Source organism: Bactrocera tryoni, chromosome 3 (genome assembly GCF_016617805.1).
Source record: "Bactrocera tryoni isolate S06 chromosome 3, CSIRO_BtryS06_freeze2, whole genome shotgun sequence".
In the NCBI taxonomy this organism is placed as follows: domain Eukaryota; kingdom Metazoa; phylum Arthropoda; class Insecta; order Diptera; family Tephritidae; genus Bactrocera; species Bactrocera tryoni.
The window spans coordinates 74,737,943-74,758,109 of NC_052501.1; the positions used below are offsets into that span (position 1 = coordinate 74,737,943).

At 33.5% G+C, this 20,167-nt stretch overlaps 2 protein-coding genes across 6 annotated transcripts; both read left to right on the top strand.

The window, feature by feature from the left end:
- The first annotated feature begins 893 nt into the window (after positions 1–893).
- On the top strand, positions 894–12,556 carry LOC120772401 (proton-coupled amino acid transporter-like protein pathetic). 2 transcript variants are annotated; one of them, XM_040100991.1, is made up of 7 exons: positions 894–983; positions 8,977–9,056; positions 9,124–9,352; positions 10,890–11,011; positions 11,081–11,620; positions 11,697–11,941; positions 12,016–12,556. In XM_040100991.1, exons 2-7 carry the CDS (start codon positions 8,977–8,979, stop codon positions 12,180–12,182), a joined length of 1,383 nt encoding a protein of 460 aa, XP_039956925.1. In that variant the 5' UTR covers positions 894–983; the 3' UTR covers positions 12,183–12,556. The 2 variants fall into 2 exon arrangements, with proteins under 2 accessions (XP_039956925.1, XP_039956926.1); XM_040100992.1 differs by having other exon boundaries at positions 928–1,007.
- On the top strand, positions 897–19,976 carry LOC120772402 (proton-coupled amino acid transporter-like protein pathetic). Of its 4 annotated transcripts, none has more exons than XM_040100993.1 (7): positions 897–983; positions 16,541–16,620; positions 16,688–16,916; positions 18,521–18,642; positions 18,716–19,255; positions 19,328–19,572; positions 19,647–19,976. In XM_040100993.1, exons 2-7 carry the CDS (start codon positions 16,541–16,543, stop codon positions 19,811–19,813), a joined length of 1,383 nt encoding a protein of 460 aa, XP_039956927.1. In that variant the 5' UTR covers positions 897–983; the 3' UTR covers positions 19,814–19,976. The 4 variants fall into 4 exon arrangements, with proteins under 4 accessions (XP_039956927.1, XP_039956928.1, XP_039956929.1 ...); XM_040100994.1 differs by having other exon boundaries at positions 949–1,007; XM_040100995.1 differs by lacking the exon at positions 897–983 and adding an exon at positions 14,788–14,822.
- Positions 19,977–20,167: the final 191 nt, after the last annotated feature.

A 20,167-nucleotide genomic window follows, 5' to 3' on the forward strand; every position in this document is an offset into this window, starting at 1 on the left:
TATTATTTCCATTATTTTGTTTGAAAAGTCGCTAGTTATAATTTATTGTGAGCTGCATTACTGTGAATGTTCGTCATGTTTTCTGACTGCTTCCTGTCAAGTATTGTTGTAATTAATTTTATTGAATTAATTCGTTGTGTGAATATGGAATTTCATAAAAAATGCTAAAATAACAAATAAGAAAACAATAAATAGGCAATAAACATACACAATTTGGCTGCACTACCTTAAGCACATTTAAAAATACACCTAGTTGGTAATAATAAACTTAAAAAAAGTGCTTCAAAAGCTTCAAATTTAAATAACATTGATCAGTTAAAAAAGCATATATGTATTTGTGTGATCAGGAAATTATTTACAAAAATTAAACCTTTTAAAATGAAATGATTTAAATAAGAAGGTGATATGAATGCATACAAATCGGAGTCGCAACTTGCATATGATGCTACCTCGTGCATAGATAATAGCGATGTATGAGAAATTGTTAAAAGTGATATTTAATTATTGTTCAGCACCGGGCACTCCTATATAGTGTTTAATTGTGTATATATTGCACTAAAACAATTCTAAATAACAAAGTAAATTATAACAACATAATTGCTACATCAATATCCAATATCGCGCTGATGAAATAACAACACAATAAAAGCAAAACAAAAATGTAATAATTCACCCGCTGCAATAACCATTCCAGAACGTCTGCCCAGCTTAATGGCATATTGTACAGCACTACAAAGCGACACCTTCGCTAGCGTCTTAGCACATTATTACCTGCTATTTAGTAGCTTAGCAGCTTTGAGCATTGTCACAATTTTGAACACCACCGCTTTGCGAAAATCAGTGAGTTAGCGAACGTGATAGCAACAATAACGCGTCGCAAGTGATATCTAGAATATTGAAATTAAAATTGCGTACATACAACAGATGTTGACGCCTTAATACTACATACATCAATCGATTTGGCGGTATTTGAAAAGTTTAAAGTACGTGATGATCAAGAAATAGACGTTAGTATTTTTTAAAAAAGCTTTTATGTATTTTTTTCGTTTTTGTTTTGGATGTAAATTAAATTTTCACAAGTGATGTGTGAAACTTTGTAAATATTTTTTTATACTGTCAATGCAGTTTTAACACACATCGTAATAATTAAATTGTGTTGAATGTTTATATTGCAATAAAACTGTAAACTAATAAGTGTTTCATCTTTTACCGCCTAATTGAAGGCTATTAAGTTGACAATACATTAAAATAATAGTTATTAATTTGCATTGGATTTTATTTGCATTTAACGCACGCGTGGAATGTAATTATTGCAGTGTAAACAGAACAAAAAAACTTAAAAATGTGTAAAAGCTGTAAAAAAAATTAATAATAGATATTTCTACTATTTTTTCTTTGATGTTAGCAGAAATAAAATAAAATTATTTATGCTAAAAAATTACGAAATAAATAAATATGAAATAAGCTAAATAAAATATATTAATATAAAAAGAAAATAAGGGAACTCAAATAAATTAATATAAAGTAAAGTAAAATTAAATAAATTGAAACTAATGAAATAAAAAGTAAAAATTTTGTGCTAAAAGTAAAGCAATTAAATGAAAATAAAGGAATTTAAATACAAATACTTAAATATAAATATAAACATGCATCCAAAATATGGATTTTCTTTATTTAAGTTTTAACTCTGTGTTAATATTTTTCTGTTTTGTTATTGTGTTAAGATTTGCATAGAACTATTTAGGGGTTCTCACTAAAATGCTTTTTACATTATAAATATTTTTTTTTTGTAATTTTTGAATTGTTGCAAAAAAAGTGTTTTATATTAGTTTTTGGTATTTTAACCGAAAATTATAAACGAATTGAAAGCAAAAAGTTGAAAATAATGTAATTGATTATTCTTTTCAGGATAGTGGCATTTTGGTTCCACCTTTTATCTTTAAACAAATAATTGTATCGATTGAATAAATATATGAATTTAAATATAAAAAAATAATAATATGCTAGCTAAAGGGCATATATGTATATAGCATACAAATTAGTATCATCAACTTTCATCAACTTCTCAAATAAGTGCAATTCAAAAAAATATATATGTATATATATATGTTTTATTCTGAAAGCCTTTAAAAATATTTTATTACCTTCATTCTAAATAAAATAAATTTAATATGTGAAATATTTTTTGTGCGTAAAGGACTGCGTATGCATATGTAGATATGTGAAATAACGCTAGTAGTAATTTAATTTTACATTAAATGAGCTAAAACACTATCTTAACAAAATAAATCATGTGACAATATTAAATGAAGAGCGATATTAAAATACCGAAAATATTCATTTACACTAAGATTATAAATCAAAATAGAACATGTTGCAAGAGTATAAAAAGTTAAACACAGTATTAGCATATGTACATTAGAGCGGGTCGATTTTTTTTCAATAAAATCGCGTATCCGTAAAATGTTCTACGGATAATTGTGAACCACTTTGCCGTAAAGATTATGTGCTTAAACCGGTTACGAGAAAGAGATTTTAAAGCCAAGTGAATCTGAATAAACGGTTGTATGGGAAATATGTGATATAGTTGTCTTTTCTGAGCGATACCTATAAATAATGGATAGAGTATCAAAATGCACTTATGAATTAAATTTCATTCGAATATCTCAAAAACTGACGAACGAAATTGTATGATCTCTAAACAACTTCGCCTTAAAAATTGCTATCTTTGAACTAATTTTATACCCATAATCTAAATGTCTAGTTAAGAAAAGTTGTTTAGTATGATCCGTAGCACGTTTCCCGCGTACGCGTTTTCACGTTTTTTTTAGCTTTTTGTAACGCAACCCTCTCTAATGTACATACATACGTATATTATTATGTTTATTTAGATTATAAAAGTTTGCGTGTGAGAGAAGTCATAAAATATAATTCGTAAAACAAAGATACGTGCGTTTGGCTAAGTCAAAATAAAAAAAAAAAAACAAGCAACAGTTGTTAACTTCGGCTGCCAAATTTCGTGAAGATAATTTGGTAAATGAAAAAAAAATTCCATTGTATGGTAGCTATATATAGGCGCTTCCAATAAAAGAGCAGTTTCTTGCCTAGAAAATGATGCTTGCAAAATTTCGTAGTAAGGACATGGCTAAATGCATTCAGTCACACTGATCATTTATAGTATATATATTATGTATGTTAAAGGGTCTTCGATGCTTCTTTCTGTATATTACAAAATGCGCGGCAAACTTAATACATCCTGTTCTGGGTATAAAAAAAAACTTAATCAATCACAACAACTAACAGCAAAAGCATTTCCTGCAATAACAATAACAAGCTACTGACATTATTCGCCGGCATTATTCACAGTCGCCCAGTTGTGCGAATAGTCGTTTGATAGCGTCATTGTTTGCATCTGGTTATTAAAGCCAATTTCCTAAAATTATAAGTAAATGGACAAGTTTGATTTATAAATGGAGTCATCAATGACTAATGCGAATTGTTAATGTGAAGCAATTAAGACTGACAAAATCGTATGCTGGACTAATAAAGTTTTTCGATGCACGATTTTTTTGTTAATATGTATATATGTATGTACATTAGCGTGTGTTAAAAATCTAATGTTTTTATGAATGATAAAGAGAAGATATGATAAATAAAATTGAAAAAGGTGGAGGACTTTCCCGTTACAATTAAAAGCTTGGAGAGCTCGGTGTCTATCAACCAATTTTACACAACAATAGTTTATTTGACCCTCCCTAATGTGCATATAAATGTGTTGTTACCATCCGTTTTTTTTTACCCTCCCTAATGCACATATGCTTGTGTTGCTACGTTCCTATGCGTGTTAGTAATGTTTACAACCGGCGCGAAATTCCGCTTGACGATCACGTAATTATTGCCTTACCCAAGTAATTACCAATTAGCAGAGTATATTATAACAGATTTGTTCCGAATGCTAATTTACTGTTCTGTGACAACCAAGAATCTTATCATATTTGCATTCGACTAATTATATATCATACTCACATAAACTACAGCGATTTCCAATTACACCGCGGTTTTTCTTTTATCTGATTTATTGTATGCAGTGTTGTAAAACGCATGAAATAGTTCTTTTGGTAGTTGAAAAAAACATTAACTTCGGCTGCATCAAAGCTATAATACCCTTCACAGGTGCATCATTTATAGCATAAAGAGGGATCAAAAGACCTTTATCTTGATTTTAGTCGGTCAATCTGGATGACAGCTATATGCTATAGTTTCCGATCTGAATAATTTGTTCGGGAATTGTAGCGAGGTTCCGACAAAATAAGCAGCTTCTTGGTGAGAAAGTGATGTGAGATTTCAGACCGATAAAGCAAGATCGACACACACCACATTTTCCTCGATTTTAAAGCCGCCTTCGACAGGACGAAAAGAAACTGCCGCTATGCCTGAACTTGGTATCCCTGCAGAGCTAATACGACTGAGTAAGCTGGTGTTGAGCATATGGAAGGACCTCTTCGAGCCGTTTGATGCCAAGCGAGGTTTCAAACAAGGAGACTCACTACCCTGTTTTCAAACTGTTGCTCGAGAAAATAGTACGAGCGGGTGAGATAAATGGAAAAGGTACAATATTATATAAGAGTGTACAGTTGATGGCGTACGCCGATGATATTGATATCATTGGCCCCAAAAAACGCGCCGTTATTTCTTCTTTCTCCAGACAGGATAAGGAAGCGAAGCGTTTGCGTCTGGTTTTAAACGAGGACAAGACGAAATACCTCCTGTCATCAAACAAACAGACGTCCACTGGCGACTTGGCTCGGACGTCACTGTTGACAGTCCTAACTTTGAAATTGTAGATAATTGCGCCTAGCTTGGAACCAGTATCAACACTAACAACAATATCAGCCTTGAAAACCAAATCAGAATCAATCTTGCCAACAGGTGCTACCTTGGACTGAGTAGACAATTGAAAAGTAAAGTCAGCGACGAACAAAAACCAAACTCCATAAGTCCCGTCCTGCAATATGTAGCGGAGGCATGAACATTGACATCTGATGAGTTGACCTTAGAAGTATTCGAGAGAAAAAATTTACGGAAGATTTATGGTCTTTTGCGCATTGGCGACGGCGAATACCGCAGTCGGTGGAACGATGGCTGTATGCGATACACTGCGTTATTGACATAGTTCAACGAATTAAAAGGCAGCGGCTACGCTGGCTAGATCATGTGGACCGAATGGACGAGAAGACTCCAGCTTTGAAAGTTTAGCATTCAGTACCCGCCGGTAGAAGCAGAGGAAGAGGAAGACCGTTGGAGAGATCAGGTGAAGAAGGAAATGGTTGTACTTGGTATCTCGAATAGCCGCCAATTAGCGAAAAGGAAAAACGACTGGCGCGCTGTTATTAGGTCGGATAAGGCCGCACAAGCGGTGACTACATCAGGAAAGAAGAAGACATATAATTTTAAGTATTAGAATATTTCTCTTACACATCAGAAGTCACATACTAAAGTCGTAATTAACTAAACTCAAGAAGTAAATGAAAATAATCAGTCAAATCCGAAAGCAAACGGTGTCACAATGCTTTTATCCTTGGCAAAAGCTAACTGTTAGATTATTCAAACTTAATGACGATATGCCAGCGGCCCACTTGTAATTCAACCTCGACGGTGGCAATCGGTTATTACACTTAATTACCCTCATTTTAGAAAGAATTTAAACAACTTATCACTGTTGATATTGTTATAATCAATAGAACTTGCCTACCACAACCAAACACTTGGTATCCAACCACCACAAAATCAAGTAAATATGACCGACAGACAATGTTAATCCCTCGATTACATTTCTGACATGAAACAGTGACTCAGAGAGGCTCGTCTATACTCGAAATAAAAATATAGGCGGCAACTTGTTATCATTTACGTACCACTCGAGACATAATGTCTGACTTTGGTGAAACTAGACATCGCTTTTTGTGAAGGGTATTCGAGCTTATTTGCACTACATTGTTGCGCCTATCACTTAAAGCTGATTTACTGGACACTTAAAAATTAAATCGGGAAGTTTAAACTGAAGCACTAATTATTTTATATGCATTTGGATCTCGCTCTAAGTAACAAAAAATATGGCAGAAAGAGACTATTTTCTACATTTATGAAGGCTTCAAGGAAGTCTTTGAGGAAGTACTGAATCAGCCAAGTAATTTTATGGTTATGGTAAGCCTGGGCACCTGAAGAACTATATAACGAATCATCAGCATCAACTCAGTGAAAATTGAGAGTTAAGTTGAATTATATGGTTAATACCTATCCTAAGGATTGCCATATCAAATGGAGGCAGTTTCGAGTGTTTTTTTTTCTAAATATTGGAATATATGACCTAAGTAAACATAAAAAATCCAAATATGTCTACATTCATTTAGTGCAAGTTTAATTTGTGTGCCTGCACTACTCCTAAAAGCACTAGTTCGAGTTTGTTAGTATCATACGAGTGCTGTGTGGTTATAAGTAGCTCCAGAATGCGGTTATCGACAAATATTGTATTTATCGAAGGTTGTAAGTGCATTGGCTTAATCTTGTTACAAGTGTGTGTTTGTAAAAATTACTGAATTCAAAATTGTTAAAATTTTGTGATTGTTATTTTTATTGCGAACGTCTGCTCTTTGAAGAGTATTGAAAACAAATTAAATAAAATCTACACAGTCAGTTTGAAATAAAAGAGTCACGAAACTGGTGTACTGATTCTAGACAACGGCTAAGCGAACAGCTAACGAAAACTTAAAAATTGTGGTAAAATTGAAAAATTTTTAATTTAGAGTTATTAAATAACTTCATCTTATAGAGGTATGCAACTTAAACAGCTGTTTCTCTAACGAAAAGTGTCAAAAGCTGTGCTTAAAATTGTGCAAAATTAATTTTTAGTGCATAAAGTTAGTTATCATTACTTTTTGCGCTAATATATTTATAAAGTATTGATTACAATGTTCAAAAACCGGTTTTGAATGTATGTAAATTGATGCCAAACGTCAATCAGGCTTATCAATTTTGATATAACCAGTGAGAAGGATTTCATTTACAATTTTTTCGTTCGCGCGGAATTTATCGCGAATTATAAGAATGAATCGAGTTGAAACGAAATAGTGTGACGGATTACATTTTGCAATAAATTTTAAGCAACTTTCTTCAAAACGAAAAATTCAAACACATAATAAATGAATACGACAATATTATTCTGAAACTGATTCAGCATCGGGAACCACGGTTTAGGGGGGAAATAAAAATTTTCAAATTAATAAATAGTGTTCACAGTCAGTTATATGACAGCTATATTCTATAGTACTAGCACCATTAACTTGAGCAATAATCTACGTCAAATTTTGTGAAGATATCTTGTCAAATATTACATTTTTCCATACAAGGACTTGAGTTCGATGGGTCAGTTTCTATGACAGCTACATATATGCTATTGTGATCTCTTATCTGCGGTTCCGACAAATGAGAAGTTGAATGAAGAAAAGCACGTGTGCAAAATTTCAGACCTATATTTCAAAAAGGAAAGGATATACAGACGGACAGACCGACAAACATGAATATACTCAGCTCGTGATCATTTATATATATTATATGTTGTGACAAAAAAGTAACCGAAATAAAACGCAAAACATTTAATTATTCATCAATATTTATTTTGTCGTCTTCAAAGTATTCTCCATCAACGATTTTCCCAGTCGTCGAAAAACTTTTCATAAGCACTTTTTGGGATGGCTTTCAGCTCCCTCAGCGAATTTTGTTTTTTCTCTTCGATCGGCTGAAAACGGGTTCCACGCAGCGGCATTCCTAGTTTGAGGAACAAGAAAAAATCACACGGAGCCAAGTCTAGTGAATACAATGGTTGATCGATGATATTCATTGCGTTTTTTGCTTTGAATGCGTTCACAATCGTGCTCGATGTGATGGTGCATTATCATCGTGCAAAATCCATGAATTGATCCTCCACAATTTAGGCCGTTTTTGACAAATAGAACTCCTTATTGACCGTATGTCCCTTCGGAACAAATTCATAATGCGCCAAACCACGAATATCGAATAAAAAATGATCATCACCTTGATTTTAGACGTATGTAGTTTTATGGTGTCTGCTCGTTTTTTTCCTTGCATTCCGATGATTGTTGATTCAAGTCACATCGGCAGTTTTAATGCTCTCCATGAATGTGGGATCGGAATTCGCACGATCAAACATGTCCAAAGAAACCTGTTTTCGGTACTCTTTTTGAAAAAAAAATCAGGTTTATCGGGACGAGTCGAGCAAGAACGCATTTCATACCCAAAATATCCACCGATATCATTCGAGTAGACTCGCGAGAGATGTGAGAGATGAGCTCTCTTGCCATCTCTTTAACACTTGTTTGACGATTTTCAAACACCATATCCTTCACTTTTTTAATATTTTCATCACTTGAAAAGGTCGGAAATCGTCCAGATCGATGCATGTCTTCAACGATCTCTCGACCGTCTTTGAAGGCTTTGTACCTTTAGGATAAAGCAATGCATATAATTAGAAGATATCGCATAAAATTTAACTTAATTTTATTGAAGAGCTCTACATTATTCCCAGACTCTTTTCTATGACTTTTACAAAATAATGCATAAAAGTTAGGACATATGTGTGAATAATCATGGAAAATTACTACTTGATTTAAATATATCTTTTTGGGAATATTAACTCTGTCACGAAATTTGTAACACAGGAGGAAACGTCGGAGACCTTATAAAATAATGTCGTATGTACAAACTGAGAACTCGAAAATCAAGAAAAAAAATTTATCTCACAAAGATCAGACTACTGTCAAGTTTTTATAGAATCGCTGCAGCCGAGGACAACGCTTTCTTTTGCTCCAATTCGCAAAATCACATACACTCAATTTGTCTTCTTAATTCTTTATATATTATCAATCATTATAAACAAAAATAACCTTCTGTAATCTATAGATGACGGAAAACATAATTTCAACATCCTCACACAATGGAAACTCAAGCTCTGTATTAACGCTGAATGACTGCAGTTCAAGGTAAGCTCCTAAAATTAATTTATACATTTCGTCCTTAATCTTTCAAACATTCCTCTATGCTTCTTAGAACTTATCTAACTGCGAAGAAACAGCTTGATGATGAATACAACCCAGAGCATTATCGCGATCAAGTTAATGGTCAGTCATCAGTTGGCGCTTTTGTGCATCTGCTTAAAGGTTCTTTAGGTTTCGGTATACTCTCCATGCCGATGGCTTTCTACAATGGTGGCTTACTCTTCAGTATGGTTGCTACGCTGATTGTGGGCTTGCTTTGTACGCATTGCGTACATATTTTGGTAAGTAAGGGTGGTTATGAGAGTATACAATATATTACAGTTAATATCATGTACGAGAAGGACCCTTATATCTAGTATCTTATATATAACTCTGTATTCAAAAGAGATGATGAAAACGAGAAGATGAGAAGTTAGTCTTGATTCTGAAACCTAAATTGGTTTCTGTCGTATAGGTCCAAAGTTATAATAATGATTAAATATAATTTTCCTGAGGAACTGAAATGCTCTTTTCGAGCAAAGCCTTTATCATACCTACGTCCAATATCAAATTTGACTCGGATTGATCTATTTAAACTGCGGGTGCAAATCTAATTGATAAATTTTTTTTCTAGCTTAAAAAACTCATTGTTTGTTTGTGTGGTAAAATATTTGTTAAATTGAAATTTTTAAGAAAATCTTTCGGTAGAGTTGTCAACTATCGCTAAAAATAACTAAGAAAAATATTGCAAAATTTTTAAGAGCAAGAAGTTAATGAAAGTATTTTTTAAACTTTTCGGTCTATAATTTAAACAAATTTGGATAAGGAGTTGCCACATAACGCAAGAAACTTAAATTTATTAAAAATTATAATTTGCATCCAAAATTACATAGTTTTGCAGAAAGTGATTTATTTAAAAATACTTATTAAGATAGAGTTGCCACCTAATTCAAAAAACTTTAAATAATTTCAATTTATAATTTATAAGTAAGGGGACTACATAGTTTTACAAAAGTGAATTATTTAAAAGTATTTTTTGAGAGAGAGTTGCCACCCAACACAAGAAACTTGAATAAATTAAAAATTTTAATTTAATGCGAAAAGCAAGATGACTACAAAGTTTTGCAGAAAGTGATTTATTTAAAAATACTTTTTGAAAGAGAGTTGCCACTCAATGCAAGTAACTTAAAAAAAACTAAATTTTATAATTTGCATGCAAGAATTAAGAGGAGTACCAAGTTTTTGCAGTAAATGATTTATTTAAAAGTTTTTTTTGAAACAGAGTTGCCACTCAACGCAAAAAACTTACAACAATTAAAAATTAAAATTAATTAAATTAAATTATTTAAAAAATGTAAAAGGATTACATACATAGTTTTCCAGAAAGGGATTTATTTAACAACACTTTAAAGATAGAGCTGCCACCTAATGTAAAAAACTTAAAATTAGTTCAAATTATAAATTGTATGCCAAAACTAAAAGTCCCACAAAGTTTTAAGGGGAATGATTTATTTAAAATATTTTAAAACAGCGCTGCCACCTATTGAAAAAAACTTCAGCTGGGCAAAATATTTAAAATTGTATTGTGTTTATCTATCACATAAACAATTGCTCTTTTACGAAATATAACTGGGCGTAGAGTTGCCACCTATCGCAAATAACTTAAACTGAGCAAAATATTATATGTGAAATTGTATTGAAAGGTGTAAGTATCTTCTGTCTTTTGCTTAATTTATTAATTTTTAGCTCTCATAATATTTTCTTATTATACCCTAGACAGTGTATATTTAATTTTCAGCCAAGTTATTACTATTATTATTATACTTTTTTTTCTTATAGGTCAAAACCTCACAAACCATTTGTCGAGACAATAAAATCTCGGCGCTGAGTTTTTCGGAAACCACCGAGAAGGTCTTTGAAGGCGGTCCAAAATGCCTACGTCCGTGGTCAGTCGTTGCAAAGTGAGTGTTTTTGTACAATAACAAAAATTTACTTATTTTTTGTAAATTTCACTTTCACGCTTCTCACAGACGTTTCGTAGATGGTGGACTGATGGCAACCTATTTTGCGGCCGCTTGCGTTTACATGGTGTTTATTGCCACATCATTTCACGACGTGATCAACTATGACACCGGTCTGAATTGGGATGTGCGAATTTATATTGCATTCACCGTTATACCTTGCCTATTAATCGGTCAGATAAGGAATTTAAAATGGCTAGTGCCTTTCTCAGCATTTGCGAATATTTTCATTGTGATCACATTCGGCATAGTGCTGTACTATTTGTTCAGCGAGCCGTTGGTGTTCGCAGACAAGCCGCTGATTGCGCGAACCGAACAGATACCACTCTACTTTGCCACAGCCATCTTCGCCATGGAGGGTATTGGCTCGGTTATGCCCATTGAGAACTCGATGCAGAAGCCGCAACAGTTCCTTGGCTGCCCCGGTGTGCTCAACAGCGCTATGATCTTTGTGGTGATATTCTATTCGGTCATCGGTTTCTTAGGCTATGCACGTTTTGGTAGTGAAGTGCGCGGCAGTATCACATTGAATTTAGTGGACGGCACACCGTAAGTATGCAATCAAATGCTTCCAAGTTATTTATTTATTTTTTTTAATTACAAAATTTCATTAACTTCATCTTAGTTTGGCTGACACTGCAAAACTGCTAATCGCTGTGGCTTCGCTCTTCGCCTATGGTTTGGTATTCTACATACCGTTTGATACGCTTTGGAAGAATATTAGCCATAAAATCAACAAAAAGAATCATAATATCGCTCAGATACTGATACGCACGGCCATTATATTGATTAGTGGCGTTGTGGCCACAGTCATACCCAATCTGGAACCGTTCATCAGCCTTGTGGGCGCCATCTTTCTCTCATTACTCGGTATGTTGACGCGTTTGGACTTTTTGTGAAATGTTTAAATCATTTTTTATTTATTATGTGTTATATAATTGCAGGCTTTTTGGTGCCAAGTGTCTGCGAGACCGTTTACTTGTGGCCCGACCGCTTGGGCTTCTGGAAATGGAGGCTGTACAAAAATTTGCTCTTAAGCACCTTTGCGGTATGCGCGCTCGTTGCTGGCTCAGTAGCGAGCATAAATGAAATTATTAAAATTTATCAGTGATGCACAAAGTTAAGGCTTATGTTTAAGCTCAAAATTATTCACATAACTGTAAGGTATCCATATAACAGTTATAATGAAAGTTCTGTAAGTAGCCAGTCAGCAGCAAATTTTCAAAGTGTTAATTCGTTTTATACTGTTGTTAAAGTTATGTTAAGCAGCTGTGATTGAAAATTATGAAAGTAATTTTCATGTTATTGCATTTTAATACAAAGCGATTCTTTTTAGAATCTTCATGAAATTATAAAAAGTTGTTAAATTTATATTTACCGTAAGATTGTTAATGTCATTAAATATTAAGCCTAAACTTTAGCTGTTTCAAAAACGTAAACAACTTAAAAATATGTTCCAAGTAACAATAAATACGTTAAGATGTATATTAAAAGCTTAGATTTTTGGCGCTGCCATATTATGAAAATTAACCGGTAAGTATGAAAATATGCTATCATTGACATTTTGAAAATTTTTTAAATATATTTTGTGCAATATTTCTTATTTCTTTTTAAAGTATATTTTCATTTTACAAACCAACTTCGTTGACAACCCTAATTTGCCGTAAGAATAATAAGATTTTAAAAGATTTTTTAAGAGTGGCGATTTTCATAAAATTATTTTTTTCAAACACCTATCATCTTATATCTGTCCCTCTATTTACATGTACATGTAAATGTATATGTAAAGGATGATCCATTTCTAGATTCCCTACTTTTTTAAAGAAAAACCACAGAAAGTTCAAATTTAATGGAAAATGTTTATTATTATTCGAAAGAAGATTCTTTGGCATTTATTTTTTGAAGATTATCTCTTCCAAATGTTGGCCGCGGCTACGTTTCAGATGATCCATGCGTTGAGTCCAATTTTCGATGACTCGTTCGAGCATTTTGACTATTAGCTGGCGAATGACACGCTTAATATTTTGCTCCAAGGCCTAAATTTAAGTATAGACTTAACGGTGTGATATCACAATGTCTTGGTGGCGAATCGACCGGCCCAAAACGTGAAATTATTTGCTCACCGAAGTGTTCTCTTAATAAATCCATTAATTGATGCGATGTGTGAGAAGCGGCGCCGTCTTGTTGAAGGCTCGCACGTCACTGTTGACAGTCATAACTTTGAAGTCGTAGATATTATCGTCCACCTTGGAACCAGTATCAGCACCAACAACCAGCCTTTAAATCTAACGCAGAATAACTCTTGTCAAGAGGTGCTTCTTCGGAATGAGTAGGTAATTGAAAAGTTAAGTCCTCTCTCTAGGAATAAAGACCAAATTCTATAAGTCGCTCATTATTCCCGTCCTGTTATATGGTGCGGAGGCATGGACAATGACATCTGATGAAGTAAATGGTTATAATCCGTCAAATCGAAACACAAACGATGTCAAAATGCTATAACCTAGGCAAAGGCTAATTAACGTTAAAATTTTAGGTCAGCGGTCTTCATATAATTCAACCTCAACGCTGACAAACGGTTATTACACTTAATTACCCTCATTTTAGAAAGAATTTAAGCAACTTATCACTGTTTATATTGTTATAATCGATAGAACTTGCCTACCACAACCAAATACTTGCTATCCAACCACCACAAAATCTAGTAAATATGACCGACGGACAATGTTAATCCCTCGATTACATTTCTGACATGAAACAGTGACTCAGAGAGGCTCGTCTATACTCGAAATAAAAATATAGGCGGCAACTTGTTATCATTTACGTACCACTCGAGACATAATGTCTGACTTTGGTGAAACTAGACATCGCTTTTTGTGAAGGGTATTCGAGTTTATTTGCACTACAATGTTGCGCCTAACACTTAAACCTGATTTACTGGACACTTCAAAATTAAATCGGGTAGTTTAAACTGAAGCACTAATTATTTTATATGCATTTGGATCTCGCTATAAGTAACAAAAAATATGCCACAAAGAGACTATTTTCTACATTTATGAAGGCTTCAAGGAAGTCTTTGAGGAAGTACTGAATCAGCCAAGTAATTGTATGGTTATGGTAAGGCTGGGCACCTGAAGAACTATATAACGAATAATCAGCATCAACTCAGTGAAAATTGAGAGTTATGTTGAATTAAATGATTAATACCTATCCTAAGGATTGCCATATCAAATGGAGGCAGTTTCGAGTGTTTTTTTCTAAACATTGGAATATGTGGCCTAAGTACATATAAAAGATTCAAATATGTCTGCATTCATTTAGTGCAAGTTTAATTTGTGTGCCAGCACTGCTCCTAAAAGCACTAGTTCGAGTTTGTTAGTATCATACGAGTGCTGTGTGGTTATAAGTAGCTCCAGAATGTGGTTATCGACAAATATTGTATTTATCGAAGGTTGTAAGTGCATTGGCTTAATCTTGTTACGAGTGTATGTTTGTAAAAATTACTGAATTCAAAAGTGCTAAAATATTGTGTTTGTTATTTTTATTGCGAACGTCTGCTCTTTGAAGAGTATTGAAAACAAATTAAATAAAATCAACACAGTCAGTTTGAAATGAAAGAGTCACGGAACTGGTGTTTAGAATTTAGACAACGGCTTTAGCGAACAGTTAACGAAAGTTAAAGTTAAAAATTGTGTTAAAATTGAAAATAATATATATTTTAGAAATAATTGAATAACTAGTACATCATACATAGGTATGCACCTTAGACAGCTGTGCCTCTAAAGAAAGATTTTAAAAACTGTGCTTAAAATTGTGCAAAATTAATTTTTAGTGCATAACGTTCATTTTCATTGCTTTTTGCGTTAATATATTTATAAAGTATTGATTACAATGTTCAAAAACCGGTTTTGAATGCATGTAAATTGATATCCAACGTCAATCAGGCTTATCAATTTTGATATTACCAGTGAGACGGCTTTCATCTAAAAATTTTTCTACGTTTGTGCGAAATTTATCGCGAATTATAGGTATGAATCGAGTTTAATCAAATATTAGACTGTGCAACGAAGTTTAAACAACTTTCTTCGATACGAAAAATTCAAACAAATAATAAATGAATACCATAATATTATTACGAAACCGTATCAGCGCCTGAACCCATGCATGATCAGTTTAGGAGTGAAACAAAAGATTTAATTTTGAACTAAATTGGTATGACTATCCGTGACATCTGTGGCAAATATCACATCTAAATAATCATCAGTGCTTAAAAGTGAAATTATTCAACAAAGAAGTTCCATTTAATTTTGTAAGCGGAATCGCATTTCTGGTGCCGAAACGTCCAGCAAGTGTTTTTAATTGATACAAATTATTCAAAGAGGGTTGAGAACACGATGACGACGAACCAAGTCCAGGACGGCCATCAACATCAATTGATGATCAACACGTCAATAAAATAAAGAAATTGCTGCTTGAAAATCGACGATTAATAGTCAGAGATCTTACTTACTATATCGTTAGAATATCGGAAGGATCAGAGAAAACCATTTTGGGTTTCAAAAATCAGCCAATTTTTTCGAAAAACAGCGTCGCATTACCGTCTATAAAACTATGATTCTCAACTTCCAGATTGTCATGAACTGTATTATTACTGGCGATGAGTCTTGGATCTACGCTTACCACCCGTAGACAGATAATCAACGGGCGAATATCGTGACAAAGGTGAGGCGAAGCAGAAAAAACTACCTCAAAGCAGGTCAAAAATCAAGGCTATGTTGACAGTTTTCTTCGATTACCGATGTCTGGTGTACTCCGAATTCCTTCCCACCGGCCAAACTGACAACAAGGAATACTATTTGAGTGTTATGTGTCGTTTGCGCGTAGCTATTCGTAAAAAGAGACCGGAGTTATGGGTCCAAAACTCTTGGTTTTCACACCACGATAATTCACCGTCGCATACTGCATTGGTTCGTCGTGCGTTTTTCGCCAAAATTTGAATCAATATCGTGCAGCAGCCACCGTATTCGCTTGATTTAGCTCCGCGTGACATCTGGCTATTCAGCAAACTCAAACGACCGCTAGGGGACCACTTTTTGAGACAATTAAAGATATTAAACGTGAATCGCTACTCGAATTGAAGGCTATTCCGGAAATTGACTTTAACAACTGTTTCGAGGATTGGAAAAATCATTGGCCCAGTGTATTGCAGCCAAGGGAGATTATTTTGTGTGAACGATGTAGATTTTGTAGAATAAATTAAGAATTTTAAAATTATGAACAACATTTTTATTGGTCATAGTACATTACATTTTTTGGTCATAGTATTATATACTTTAGGTTTAAGTTATATACTAAGGTTTACGAGGTTTCCTTTTTGGCATTACAAGCATCGACTGAATTTGGCTTTTAAATTCTTTATATATGATATGATTATAGTATAATCAAATATGTATAACCTTCTGTAATCTATAGATGACGGAAAATGTAATTTCAACATCCTCGCTCCATGGGAACACAAGCTCTGTATTAACGCTTAATGACTGCAGTTCAAGGTAAGCTCCTAAAATTAATTTATACATTTCGTCCTTAATCTTTCAAACATTCCTCTATGCTTCTTAGAACTTATCTAACTGCGAAGAAACAGCTTGATGATGAATACAACCCAGAGCATTACCGCGATCAAGTTAATGGTCAATCATCAGTTGGCGCTTTTGTGCATTTGCTCAAAGGTTCTTTAGGTTTCGGTATACTCTCCATGCCGATGGCTTTCTACAATGGTGGCTTACTCTTCAGTATGGTTGCAACGCTGATCGTGGGCTTGCTTTGTACGCATTGTGTACACATTTTGGTAAGTAAATATACTTTTCCTAAGCAACTGAAATAGTATTCTCGAACAAAGCCTTTGTCTTAACTACACTCCAGATCAAATTTGACTCGAATTGGCCTATTTAAACTTTGGGCGCAGACTGAATTGATAAATATTTTTTCCTGATTACATAAACCATATTTTATGTTTGTGTGTGGTAAAATATTTGTTAAATTGAAATTTTTAGGAAATCTTCCAAAATTTTCAGTAGGCTCATGAATTCAAATCCATTTTATGATAGAGTTGCCAACAATCGTTAAAAACATCTAAGAAAAATATTGCAAAATTGTTAAATGGAATGGTATTTTTAAATTCTTCAGTTTATAATTTTAGGAAATTTGGATAAGGAGTTGCCACTTAAAGAAAAAAATTTAATTTAATAATTGTTATACATATATTGCATGCAAAAAGTAAGAAGATTACATAGTTTCGCAGAAAGTAATTTATTTAAGAGTATTATTTGAGATAGAGTTGCCAACTAACACACAAAACTTAAATTAAATATAAATTATAAAGTTCATGAAAAAATAAAAGAGTAAAAAATTTTGCGGGAAGTAATCTTTTCAAAACTATTTTGACATAGAGTTGCCACCTAATGCAAGAAACTTAAATTCATTAAAAACTATAATTAGCATGCGAAAAGTAAGAGGAGTACACATTTTTTCGGGAAGTAATTTATTTAAAACTATTATGTAATAGAGTTGCCACCTAACGCAAGAAACTTAAATTAATTAAAAATTATAACTCACATGCAAAAAGTAAGAAGATTACATAGTTTCGCAGAAAGTAATTTATTTAAGAGTATTATTTGAGATAGAGTTGCCAACTAACACACAAAACTTAAATTTGATATAAATTATGAAGTTCATGAAAAAACAAAAGAGTAAACAATTTTGCGGGAAGTCATTTTTTCAAAACTATTTTGACATAGCGTTGCCACCCAATGCAAGAAACTTAAATTCATTAAAAATTATAATTTGCATGCGAAAAGTAAGAGGAGTACACATTTTTTCGGGAAGTAATTTATTTAAAACTATTTTGTGATAGAGTTGCCAACTAATGCACGAAACTTAAATTAATTAAAAATTATAATTTGCCTACAAAAATCAAGGGAATTACATAGTTTCGCAGAAAGTAATTTATTTAAAAGTATTTGTTGAGATAGAGTTGCCACCTAATGCAAACAACTTAAAATGGGTTCAAATTAGTATATAATTTGTGTGCCAAAACTAAAAGTTCTACAAAGTTTGAAGGGAAGTGCTGTATTTAAAAAAAAATTAAGATAGAGCTGCCACCTATTAAAAAATACGTTAACTGAGCAAAATATGAAAAATTGTATAAATATGTAAAATGCTTAGCTATGTATATGTGTGTCTAATACATAAACAATTTTTCGTTTACGAAATATAACTAGGCGTGGAGTTGCCAACTATCGCAAATAACTTAAACTGCGCAAAATATTATATGTGAAATCGTATTGAAACGCGTTAATTTTAGCTCTCAACTTATTTTTTTATTATACCCTGAATAGGGTATATTAAATTTGTAGCCAAATTTTTACTATTTTGATTTCTTTATTTTTATAGGTAAAAACCTCACAAAGCATTTGTCGAGACAATAAAATCTCGGCGCTGAGTTATTCGGAAACCACCGAGAAGGTCTTCGAAGGCGGTCCAAAATGCCTACGTCCGTGGTCAGTCGTTGCAAAGTGAGTGTTTTTGTACAATAACAAAAATTTACTTACAATATATTTTGTAATTACAATTTGTCTCTTCTCACAGACGTTTCGTAGATGGTGGACTGATGGCAGCCCATTTTGCGGCCGCTTGCGTTTACATGGTATTCATTGCCACATCATTTCATAACGTGATCAACTATGACACCGGTCAGAATTGGGATGTGCGGATTTATATTGCATTCACCGTCATACCTTGCCTATTAATCGGTCAGATAAGGAATTTAAAATGGCTACTGCCTTTCTCTGCATTTGCGAATATATTCATTGTGATCACATTCGGCATAGTGCTGTACTATCTGTTCAGCGAGCCGTTGGTGTTCGCAGACAAGCCGCTGATTGCGCGAACCGAACAGATACCACTCTACTTTGCCACAGCCATCTTCGCCATGGAGGGTATTGGCTCGGTTATGCCCATTGAGAACGCTATGCAGAAGCCGCAACAGTTCCTTGGCTGCCCCGGTGTGCTCAACAGCGCTATGATCCTTGTGGTGATATTCTATTCGGCCATCGGTTTCTTAGGTTATGCACGTTTTGGTAGTGAAGTGCGCGGCAGTATCACATTGAATTTAGTGGAGGGCACACCGTAAGTATGCAATCAAATGCTTTCAAATTATGTATTTATTTTATAAATTAAATTTCAATTACTTTTGCTTAGTTTGGCTGACACTGCGAAACTGCTCATCGCTGTTGCTTCGCTCTTCACTTATGGTTTGATATTTTACGTACCGATTGATACGCTTTGGAAGAATATTAGCCATAAAATCAACAAAAAGAATCATAATATCGCTCAGATACTGATACGCACGGCCATTATATTGATTAGTGGCGTTGTGGCCACAGTCATACCCAGTCTGGAACCGTTCATCAGCCTTGTGGGCGCCATCTTTCTCTCAATACTCGGTATGTTGACGCGTTTGGACTTTTTGTGAAATGTTTAAATCATTTTTTATTTATTATGTGTTATATAATTGCAGGCTTTTTGGTGCCAAGTGTCTGCGAGACCGTTTATTTGTGGCCCGACCGCTTAGGCTTCTGGAAATGGAGACTGTACAAAAATTTGCTCTTAAGCACCTTTGCGTTACGCGCGCTCGTTGCTGGCTCAGTAGCGAGCATAAATGAAATTATTAAAATTTATCAGTGATGCACAAAGTTAAGGCTTATGTTTAAGCTCAAAATTATCCACATAACTGTAAGTTATCCATATTACAGTTATAATGAAAGTTCTGTAAGTACTAAAAAGTAGCCAGACAGTAACCATTTTTCAAAGTGTTAATTCGCTTTATGCTATTCTTAAGTTATACTATTAAGCAACTGTGATTAAAAATTGTAATTTATGAAATTATAAAAAGTTATTAAGTTTATATATACCCAACGATTATTAAAGTAATTAATTTTAGAGCATATTCTTCCAAAAAAGATTAAGCTTTTGATTCAAAAGTATAATCAACTCAAAAATATGTTGCAAGTAACAATAAATGTATTAAGATGTAGGTTA